The sequence below is a fragment of the Amblyomma mixtum genome, chromosome 4, assembly GCF_055824585.1.
Source record: "Amblyomma mixtum isolate Tamu chromosome 4, ASM5582458v1, whole genome shotgun sequence".
Lineage (NCBI taxonomy): Eukaryota > Metazoa > Arthropoda > Arachnida > Ixodida > Ixodidae > Amblyomma > Amblyomma mixtum.
The window spans coordinates 151,227,901-151,239,893 of record NC_143015.1 but is presented as its reverse complement, the minus strand read 5'-3'; the positions used below and the strand labels follow the sequence as shown (position 1 = coordinate 151,239,893).

General features: G+C 45.0%; 1 protein-coding gene across 1 annotated transcript in view; it reads right to left on the bottom strand.

The window, feature by feature from the left end:
- Window positions 1–6,505: 6,505 nt before the first annotated feature.
- The window catches only part of LOC149348789 (uncharacterized), a 31,680-nt gene continuing 26,192 nt past the window's right edge, over window positions 6,506–11,993 (bottom strand). The window contains exons 10-11 of the mRNA XM_089585909.1: window positions 10,326–10,451; window positions 6,506–6,715 (exon numbers count right to left, since the gene is read on the bottom strand). Coding sequence (XP_089442035.1) covers window positions 6,506–6,715; window positions 10,326–10,451 — 336 coding nt within the window. The remainder of the gene's footprint in view (window positions 6,716–10,325; window positions 10,452–11,993) is intronic.

Genomic DNA, 11,993 nt, shown 5'->3' with positions numbered 1-11,993 from the left:
TTGAACGAAGCCTTAGCGAGTCCAAAGGTCTCTTTGAAGTACACGCTGTCTTCATAGCTATCTGGCGCGAAATGTTCTGAGCACAAGCGGGAATGCTTCCTCGGAGACCAGTTTACACGGCGGACAGCTCTCACCAACTTGTAGCGAAGGTTCTTATCAGTAGGAAACCTACGCTAGATCACGCCCGTTGTCACAAATCAAGAATTTGTGCACCCCACAGCACAACAGAAGTTGCCGTGACCCATCACTCTGGCGTACACAACACATCAGGCACGTTGAGATGGCGCGAAATTGCACAGGTGGTCGAAATAATTCGGGAGAGCTCCACTACGGACCTCTTTCTTTCTTTCTTCTTTCACTCCTCCCTTACGTCGCGGTTCGGGTGTCCATTACTGCGTCATTTACTTTCCTCAAAACCAATTTTCAGTTTTCCCCTGCACTGCCAGCGCCAGCGCGCGCCCGACCAGCTTGACACCCCGCCCCGCCAGTGACGTCACAGAACAGGGTGGCCTGTAGAAGTTGCTCGATCAGTGGGTGCCGCTCGCGTCGAGGAGCGCTTGCTTTCAAAATTCGCTTGCGTAAAAACTACGCCGGTTTCAGATGCGAAATTTTACATGAGGCATCAGACTATCATAAAGAATACAGACTTAAAATTTCATTTCAATCGATGCTCATCGAAAAATCGCCGGAGTTGCCCTTTAAGAAGTTGTGAACTCTAAAGGTTACGTTACGCGCAACACAATTCGGACTGTCAGAGCCGTAGCTCGATGGTAAAGCACAGTGTGAGAAAACACGGAGGTCGTAGGTTCCGATCCTACTAGCGGCATGTGTTTGTCGTTTATTCCACTTTCTGTTAAATTGTCTGCCATCTGAAAAGGGTTGCGCTACTAATTTCCTATTTTGATGAATGTCACCATTAAGAAATTCCTCCATAAATAAACGAAACACTGGTTTGGGTGAATTGGTCAATGGTCAAACGTGTCTTGAGAACAGCGTGAAACGACCTTTTCTCCTCTGGGGAATTATGCAGTCGAGAAATGTGATTATCAGGTTCTGGACAAATGGACCAGGTTAGAATGAAGAAATTGGGCGCAGCAAAGAATCGCTGTAGCCAAGTGTGTGGTTAGTTTGCATACTGCGGTTCTGCTAGATTGAGACCTTGCTGTCCCAAGATTGATATGTCAAGATTGATATGCTACTCCACACCTCCCGAATGCGAAGAGGGCGCTCAAACGACTAGGCCTCCGCTGCGGTACTTGAAGTAAAAGATAGTCAGAAACTGTGAGAGGAACCGGTGTCCGACATCACCACGAGATTAGCAACTGTCGAGAAAAAATAAGTGCTCTGGCGAGTACTAAAAATGTGGATGCAACGAAATCTCATCGCATTGTTGCTGATGTAGTGCGAAACGTGAGCACAGATCAATTATATTTCATAATCCTGCGGATGCAATTTCGCGAGCGCACAGACTTGAATCTTTCTATAGCTGGGAAATTTGCTACATTTAAAACAAGACCGTTTTAGCACGCAGGTCTAAATTGGAAACCACTGAGGTCGTACTACAGGAAGATTTTTGCAAAGCAGCGAGGCAGTTTCATGAGAGGCTCATACATTTCGCGAACGCTACCTCTCAGCCCTACAACTTAACATGCTACATCTATTGTAAAGAAACTGATAACATCTGTGAAGTAGATTCACCTAGCGCATTCGCCTCTGCCACTCTACATTTCCTTCACATGCACAACGCGTTGCAGATACCTTTAGCGCACGTACCTCTGATAATGTCGCAACTTTTTCAACCCGCCCATGTTTCGTCGTTGCAAGAAACTTTACAGTGACAGAGCAAGGGTAGCTTATCAATCTGCCGCACTGGAGCATGAACGTGCCCTTGTCCGTGTCGAACGCAATTGTCTTCATAAAACCCTTTCTTCTTTACTTTTTGTTTTGTTCGAGATATTTGCCATTAGGCATAATGTAAAAGGGAAAGAAAGTTATAAGAAGGAATGTAAACAAGCATCGCTTCAAACCCCCGCAAGTTTTGGAACGTTATCGGCATGCGTGAATCTGAAGAAGTTCGCTCGAAGAACGTTCAAAGATTTTTTGTCCCAGAAGACAGTTATGTATGCTACTAAATAACACATTTTCATTATCCTTTTTACACGCTGCACCAACTACCTTCCCTATTATTTCTGCACATGACTCCTTACAGATGGACCCTGTTCTTATAGAATAGGCAGGCATTTCCAAACTAATTGAAGTTGCGAAAATTTCATCGCCAGCTGATAACGATGATATTAACCCCCACCTCCCCGCTCCTGAAACTCACACCAGCGGGCCGTTTCTACGCCCTCCGGATGCATTGTCCCTCGAGGTCCTCGCCATTGCGCATGCCCTCCAGTAATTTGCCCTCCTTCCCTCTCTTCAAAAGTACACAGTCTATTCAGACTCACAAGCCGCTATACACCACATACAGAAACGCACCCTAACCCCTTCTCTTCAACAGGAGGTCGAACGAGCGGTCTCCCCTTTGCAGCCTTCCATCGTTTTCCTCCGCTGGGTCCCTGGGCATTCAGGAATTGACGGCAATGAGCTGGCTCATCAGCTCGCCCGTGACACACTTTTCCGGGCACCGTTGATCCCCTGGCCCAAGCCCTCGGAGGACGGTGGGAGACTCACCCTTCGCCGCACCATAAAAGAGGTCTACCTCGAGCTCCGCCTCGACAAACGCCTTTACCCTCCCCCTCATCCATCACTCACAGTGCCGGAGGCTCGCCTTCTTCGGCACGTTCAAATGAATGCAATCATCACCCCGTCTCGCCTCTTTCTCTATCGCTATCGATCGGACCCTTCCTGTCCCAACTGCCCCTGTAACTATGCGGACCTTGCCCATTGCCTCTTCTATTGCCCGGCTGCTCAGCAGTCGGGTTCCTACCCCCCACCTTCTTTATCCATCACCACCTGGCTCGACTGGCTTGGCGCTGAAGGGGAGGAAGAACAGCGACTTCTGGTCGCCCAGGCGGTCGATATGCTCGGCCTGTAACTTTTGGCAGAATAAACGTCTTCTACTACTACTACTACTAACTGCAAATTTCTGAAAAACCTCCAGACTAATGCATGCATAATGTTGTCAGGTCTTTTCGCAGTCATTGCAGAGCACCACTTTGCCCGGCGACTGGAAAGGTGGGAAAGGTGGTTCCGATGCATAAATGTTGTAACGTCCATAGCTCACACAACTACAGACCAATGTCATTAACGTTAATTCCATCCAAGCTGCTTGAGCACATAATATATTCTAGCCTAACGTCTCGTCTTGAATCTAATCAGTAGTTTTCGCAGCGCGAAACTCAACTGCTCACTTTACCAAACATGTTTTCCATTCTGGATTCTTCATTGTGTATTGCATTTTATCGACTTTGCGAAGCATTTGGTACTGGATCACATAAACTACTGCTTTTCAAGCTTAGCAAACTCAATCTTGATATTAATACTCATGAAATGGATTGAGTGTTTTGTAGGACCGTACCCAGTGCGTTACAGTTAATGACTGGTGACTCACCTGCACGTCGTGGAACATCCGGGGTTCCCCAGGACTCCGTATTAAGTCCTCTGCTTTTCCTAATTGATATTAACGACCTCTCAGATTCCGTTGAGTCACAAATGAGACTTTACGTTGATGATTGTGTATTGTATCGACAAATATCTAACCCTTCTTATGCAGTCACTTTTCAATCTGATCTCGATAACATTCATACTTGGTGTCACATCTGTCTATGAAACTAAACGTTGGTAGGTGCAAAGAGAATAACGCGTATGCCTAACCAATCTTCATGCACGTCTTTCCTAAATAACTCTCTCTTAACTTCTATATCTGATTGTAAGTATCTTGTTGTATATTGCCACGCGCATAGTGTCACGACCAGAGGAGCCGTGAAGGTAGACGTCGGGGAGAACCCAAGACCGGGAGCCTTCTTTTTAATTATCGAGCCAGCTTCCACGACACAGAATAGAATAGCGCGCCACGAGAGCCCACCGCCGCTTCATCGTCGTCTTCGACTCAGCGCGGAGGCCGCGCGGCGCGTTAGGCGCGTGGCAATATATTACCGCCAACTTATCATGGAAAACGCACATTGAACATGTTACTAATAATGCTTACCGAACGCTTGGTTTTCTTCACCTTAATTCTTTCCCTTCCCGACCCGACGCCTTCAAGTCTGTTGTGTATAACCTTAATTTGCTTACTACACGTGTATTTCTGCCAGTAAACTATTCCTCCCCGTAACACCGATCGGTCCTGAGACTAAATAAATGAAATGAAATCGGGTGAGAGCGATGACAAGCGCATAACGAAGCTCCTTAGGCGCTCGCGCTATAGCGTTTCAGTAGAGCTTAAAACTGCTATAAAACTGTGCTTCGGCCCACAAACTTCCTTCTTGGGTGAGAGCTGGTTAGTTTAGTTATTAACGTGTACATTAATAGTGAGTACAATAAAATTTGTACAGAAGGAGGTCCCATAGTAAAGGACTGTTGGGGGGACTTCCTAGAGCAAAGCAAGTGGTGTAAAATCGGAAACAATGGCAGCAGTGTATGAATTATTTGGAGTGAAAAATAGAACCCACAAAAGAAAGCAATGCTAGCAATACAATGAGTCAATAAAAAAGAACATCATATATATACACTGTATATGCTTCACTGTCTGAGTATTTGCATTTTTCAGCATCTTCATCTACAAGGAGCTACCACCCTTTGAATGTAACACCCATTCACGCGCGCACTGATATGTACAAATTTAGTTTTTTTCCTCGTGTTATCGAACGATGGAATTCTTTACCCGGTGATATACGCTCTCTGGAACCAAACCTATTTTTCAATGTTGTTGCAAATCTGTGATTAGTCTGTTCCATTTCTGTTCTGTATTTTAATGGTGTTCACTTCTGAATATGTTGTCCCTCTCTGCCTTTTTTTTTCTTCCCCCCACTCCTGCAATAGCCCCATCGGGGCTGCAGTATATGCAAATAAATAAATAAATAAATAAAAATAAAATATACTAGGTGTCCCAGCTAAATGTAACCAAGCTTTTAAAAAACACGGTGTCCTAGCCGTCTGAAACCAGATGAGGGTTGTTTATAGTCGCGTGACCTAGTCTGCAGTATTTTTTTCGTTCCTCAAGGCTGCCTAATTAGTTAAGCTTAATTAACTACCTTTTTAATTATTGCCTTGAGGAACAAAGTGTAAATGGAAAAGTTGTAGGTCGCTTTGAGAAACAGCTTACTGGGACATTTTCAGCAAAGTAATATTTACGTAAAGTAGTTTTTTTACCGGTCTTTAACCACAACCCGCACAATAAGAAAAAGATTCCACATGACAACTGTGCCACTTCAATGTCCCAAGACGCGCCTTAAAGAATAAAATCCGTTTTGTCTGAAGTCCTCTCCTCGATGAGACTTTGGGTGCACATTGGGGCAGAGAAGTGAGCGAGCAGCTGGTCACGTGGCAACTTTCTTTTAAGGCCAATAAATGAAGCTACGTAAATCGTAACTTGACGGAAACAGCACTACTAGCGGTTTTTCGAGGCGATCTAAAACTTTTTCATTGACACTTTCTTCCTGAAGTCAATAATTAAAAAGTTAGCTAATTAACTTCACTAATTAATTAACTTTGAAGGGCGAAAAAAATACTCAAGACTAGTCCACGCTACTATGAACAACCCTCAGTTGGTTTCACTGGAGGAGGACACTTCGCCTTTTTTAACAGTTTGGTTACATTTAGCTGGGACACCCGGTATAACAATGTATATAACATGTGCATAATAGACATAATAAACCTTAAACATGGATTGTTATTGTTTAAACATGTTAACTACGCAGCAAGTCGATTAAATATGCTTTAATGCGATGATGGAATGAGTTCAATTTAAACTACGCTTTAATTATGATAAAGTATTCCAGTAGGATATGCCCCAACGTGGTCGTGGATTTTCCATAATTAATCCTCGATTTAGTCCAAATAATATTATTACGCTGCTGAAACCTACTAAAATTACTGTTTATAAAATGATCAGCAACGTTATCAATATGTAGTTAATGGGGTTTTATGGCGCAAACCATCAATATGAGCGTGATGATTAAGTAGCTCGTACATGACGATTTTAGACAATAACTGAAATGGAGGTATGCTAAAGTTTTGATAGAGCGGTCAAGAGTGCGTTTGAAATGATCGGAATAATATGAACCTGATGGCTTGATTCTGAACGTGTTGAAGACTTTCGATGTGTGTGAAATACGTATTTCCTCAGCAAGACAGTCACTTTCAAAGGTCACCTGTGATCAACCATACAAGAAGGAGACTCCATGTAATGCTCTTTTCCAAAGCTGACGCACATTACTGTGACACTGACATCCAGAAGATTGTTCCACACAGTTTATACGAAATACATGTTTTTTTACAGGGGGAGGGGGAGAGGAGGAATAGGGTCGTTCCCGGCGCCGTGATCCTGCCATAAATCGACTCAGGTGACCAGCTGCAGGCAGGCGGCCTCGTCGGTGTCAGTTCTGAAGCTGGTCCTGAAGAACTCCACTATCATGCGCAGAGCACGGAGCCTCGAGAACTTCCCGTACTTGTTCATGGACGCGCAGGTGTCCGAGAAGTCGTCGTAGTCCAGGTCGAACGCTGCGATGCCGAACCGTTGATTCGGCTGCTCACCCTGGATTCTGCACAGCTGTTGCAAAAGTGTAAATAAATACGAAAAATAAACTTAATCCAGTCATCAGCGTCATCACTGTCAACCTCATTATCAAACCACTAGCAGTATCGCAACAATCGTAGCCATAAATCTGACCAGCTGTGCCGAGTTAGAGAGATACTTTTCGCAGTGACCGAGCCGAAGCTACGCTATTCGAATTTTCTCTTTATAGCGAACTTCCTAACTAGCGAACTTTCTTTCGATTCCTATGGCGATCCCGGTGTCTAATAGGGCGACTGAGGTTACGTCGCCTTCTATCCCGATCGCTGCATCGGTGTAGGCGACCGATCCCAAAGTTTGCGACTGAGATAGATGCAGGATTAAAGATATGCTTGAAACAGGCAATAAAACGCACACAAAAGAAATACGTTCGATTGGCGCTTGGCTTTCCCACTCAGTCCTTGATTTCGATTTCTCCCTCGCTTTCTTGCTCCACTGCTGCGTGAAATTCGGGTGGGTGGGTTGATGGTGGATGGCACCACTGTAGGGTGAGGCTGAGAGGTGGCTGGGACAGGAGGTTGATCGAGGTTGTTCGAGTTTGATGGTGAGTGGATGGAGAGGCGCCTAACTAAGCGGGGTGCGGTGGAGTGGTGGGAATTTTAACCCCAACCCCACCAGTCACTGAACACGTAACAAGCACACATCCTTCACAAAGTTCAAACTAACACTATCCTCACTCAAGTCAAGTCAAGTCAAGTCAACTTTATTCCAGACATGTAAAGAAAATCACATGGCTGAGGAGGAGGGAAAAAAAGCCGCGATATTGCGGCTTGACAACGTTCCCTTCCCCCAAACTACATCGGCGCCAGGGATAATGAAAGCATGTAAAGCACACATACAACGCACTTAGTTCACAATTTGAACAGAACAAAAAAGAAATCGAACAAATAAGAATGTACGGTTTATCCGCCACCGGAAAAGCAATCAACATAATATATCACATACAAAAGAAAAGGGATTTCAAAGCAAACACATTCCAACACAAAGAGCAATCAAGGCATCGCAAAGGCAAGGCTAGCAAATATTATAAAAATAAAGTTTTCATCTGTTTGTTCGAAGGCAAACGAGCGGAAGAGCTGGGTAGGTGAAATTGATTAAGCAAAGTAGGTAAGGCGTAGTTTAGTGTCTCCACTAATGCTCTACAACATTGGATGGCGTAACGCAGCTCACTGTCCCAACTGTCCAGAAATCAAAAACGGACACAGAACACATTCTCTACTCATGTAAAACGGCTGTTGCCTCTTGTTACTTCTCTTACCCTCCCCCTCTTTCCTGGAGTGCTTGGCTTCACTCGGCTTCGGCAGATTATCAGTGGGCCTTGGCCGAGCAAGAGCTCTCGTTCGCTGGGCCTTAGTGCTGGTCCAAATGAAGTTTTTATGCGAAGCATACTACTTTAGCTACCACTTCAGCCCTTCACCGTGGTTGTGCGCCTTCAAATCACGTGATACATGACGTCACACCACGTGACACGATGACGTCACGACAGTAGAGAAACGGGGGCCCACCTCGCGCCGTCGCTGTGGTTGTGCGCCTCCAAATCACGTGATACATGACGTCACACCACGTGACACGATGACGTCACGACAGTGGAGAAACGGGGGCCCACCTCGCGCCGTCGCTGTGGTTGTGCGCCTCCAAATTACGCGACACGATGATGCTCCGCATTCTCCACGCTTAACCAAGTTAAGCCTCAGCCATTTTTTTCCTCCTTCCTCCTTGAGTGGTGCTTCTGTATGCTGGAGGCTTCATGCACCGATTCTTCACGCCGACAACGCCATCAAATTCGCCAAGTGCCATTGGGACTGCTGTTGCAACAAGCAGTAAATGCTTACGCACCACTCAGCTTAACTGAGCTGTCACAGTTGAGCTGAGTTAAGCTTTCTTTTTTATTATACAGACAGCTATTAAAGGGGCCCTGCGATGTTATCCTCGGTACTGATTGATATTATTAAATCGATTTATCATGCGTTCCCGAGGCAATAGTTCATTTTTCCCCAATGCAATAACACTCTGGAATGCCCTACCTAACGACATAGTTTTATGCAACGATCCAAACCTTTTCGTACAGAACTGGCCCGTCATCTTCAGAATAAGTGAATTCCTTATCATTTTTCACCACGTGTTGATCACTGACTTTCATCTGTGCTCGCTGCCGCAAGCGAATTTTTTTTCTTTGTATGCTTTCACTGCACATGTAAACCCTTTATCTTTTATCTTTATTTTTACTCTCTTTAGCTTTTGAAGTTTGTTGTATGTGTTCATTGTGCGTGTGTTTTTATGCTTCTTTTATATGAATTGTAGCCCCCTCCTTATGTAATGCCCTTGGGCCTTTAAGGATGAAATAAATGAAATGAAATGAAAAAAGTGCAAAAATAATGATTCAAATCGGAGCATGCAAACTAAAGTTATTGCTCTTTGAAAATTCAAAATGAAAAGCTCAGACGAAAACGCGTTTCACTCGACCATTTCACTCACCCGGTACTTGGACTGGACGCCACCAATCAGAACAGCGCCTAGCGCACACTCAGAGGAAGCTTGTATGCAATTGTTGCTTTGTCAAGGCAGCCCCCGTCTGCGCACTCTCCCAACTATCCAAACTTCTACAGCTCTCTTAGTTTTAGGGTTCTTTCATTAAGATTTCGTTCACAGCCTCCTGGTTTTGGCATGTCGTAGTTAAAACCACGGTGATTAGATCTCTTCACTGCCTGCTTACAGGAGGTATTCCGGGGATTGTAATTGGAACAGTTAGGGATAAGAGTTAATGGAGAATACCTGAGTAATTTGCGATTCGCTGATGACATTGCCTTGCTAAGCCACTCAGGACAAGAACTGCAAAGCATGATCAACCAGTTAGACAGGCAGAGCAGAACGGTGGGGCTAAGAATTAACATGCAGAAAACCAAAGTAATGTTCAACAGCCTAGCAAGGGAACAGCAGTTCGCAATTGGTAGCGAGGTGCTGGAAGTAGTAAGAGAATATGTCTACTTAGGGCAGGTAGTGACCGCAGATCCGGATCATGAGAGGGAAATAACTAGAAGAATAAGAATGGGGTGGAGCGCATATGGCAGGTTCTCTCAGATCATGAATGGTAGCTTACCAATATCCCTGAAGAGAAAAGTATACAACAGCTGTATCCTACCGGTACTCACCTATGGGGCAGAAACGTGGAGGCTAACAAAGAGGGTTCAGCTTAAGTTAAGAACAACACAGCGAGCTATGGAAAGGAAAATGATAGGTGTAACGTTAAGAGATCGGAAGAGGGCGGAGTGGGTGAGGGAACAAACGCGGGTTAATGGCATCTTAGTTGAAATCAAGAAGAAGAAATGGGCTTGGGCAGGGCATGTAATGCGAAGGCAAGATAACCGTTGGTCCTTAAGGGTAACGGAGTGGATTCCAAGAGAAAGCAAACGTAGCAGGGGACGGCAGAAAGTTAGGTGGGCGGATGAGATTAAGAAGTTTGCGGGGATACAGTGGCGGCAACTGACAAAGGACAGGGTTAATTGGAGAGACATGGGAGAGGCCTTTGCCCTGCAGTGGGTGTAGTCAGGCTGATGATGATGATGATGATTAGATCTAGTGGACTCACCTTTTTGCAGAATCCCGCCTCGTTATCGTAGGACAGAACCAGGCGTGCGGTGTCGTGGTGAGCCAGCATGGCGCCCTGGTCCGCGCTGTAGGTAAAGTGCGGCTCGAAGTTTGGGTCGCGGCAGATCTGACCCGGAAAAGAGGAAGAAAAAAAAGCAACTGGATCAGTATCAAGGAACAAACATCGTTCGCTGAAACGGGACTGATGGACAGAAAAACATAGCCCCGAACTAGCATCGGAAAAGTTTTACGGAAAAAAACGAGAATGTTGTTTTTTTCAGCAAGAATAAACGGAACAGGAGAGCTGAGGGCCCGACTGCCATGAAAAGCAAATTAATGCACTCTTAAACTAAAAAATCTTTCAGAAAAGTGGTAGCATTTTCATGTGAAACGAATGTCTCTAAGTAATTGATTTTTTTTCCTCGGATAATCGCTGAATGGAATACATTGCTTGCAAACGTGGTCAGTTATGAGACAGTGAACTTGTTTCTATAAGCACTTAACAAAGCAAACGACACATATGTGTCTTATTTCTCGGGAAGTCTTTCTCTATGTTTATCTTGCTTTAGTATTCGGTTTTGCACTCGATAACTGTTTTAGAACGAGAGCTCTGCTCCCCGGAGTACAACTTCCGATTTCGACGTGGATGAGACTATGACCTTCAATGCCCCATAACGTCAAACCGAACTTAAATGCGCGATGATATGGCCCAAGCTATGGTAGTTTGACCACGCGATCATATGACTATTGTGTACCTGACCTTGACCTTTGACCTTTGATTTGAGACAGTGGGAACCACATCGACAATGACCTTCAATGCCTCGCAAGGTCAAACCGAACTTAACTGCCTGGTGGGATGGCCCAAGCTATGGTAGTATGACTACCTGATCATATGACTAACTATTGTGTACCTGATCTTGACCTTTGACCTTTGATTTGAGACAGTGTGAACCACATCGACAATGGCCTTCATGCCTCACGAGGTCAAATTGAACTTAACTACGTGGTGGCATGGCCCAAGCTATGGTAGTATGACCACGTGATCGTATGGCCATGACCATTGGGTACGTGACCTTGACCTTTGACCTTGAAAGTTGTCCTTGGTATTTGATTTGAGACAGTGGAGACCATGCTTAATAGAGATTTCGCTCGTACAACTAGGTTCAAGCCACGCTGAACCCCAGTCACTTTTTTTTACTGTTTGCTCATTTCTTCTGTTGCAATGTATTTTTTTTATGTACTTGTACAGTGGTGAGCAGCCTTGTCTAGAGCGCTCGGGCGGTGCACTTCCTTGCAAACAAATCCAGATTTTGTGGCAGCCTCTAGGGTCCATCTGCAACGCTTGCACGGAAGTAGCGCCAGATAGCCTCGTAAACAAAGCAGGCACGAAAACTTTGCCCTGTAATGAGGGGCTGCTCTCTAATTTCGGTTTTTGTTACCAAGTGCGCACTGCTCAAGCGCTCTAGACAAGGCTGCTCACTACTGTACGCTATTTCTGTGCCGCAATCCTTCTTCAGGCCTGGTCGGCGGCATATTGTGTTTTCAATTCAAACGAAATGAGTTGTACACTTTCACCTAATGTTGAATCCATGCACCGTTCTTAGCTAATAGAAGCTAAAAAAAAGAGAGCTGCCCCCACAGGCTAACGCAAACGACACTCCACATCAGT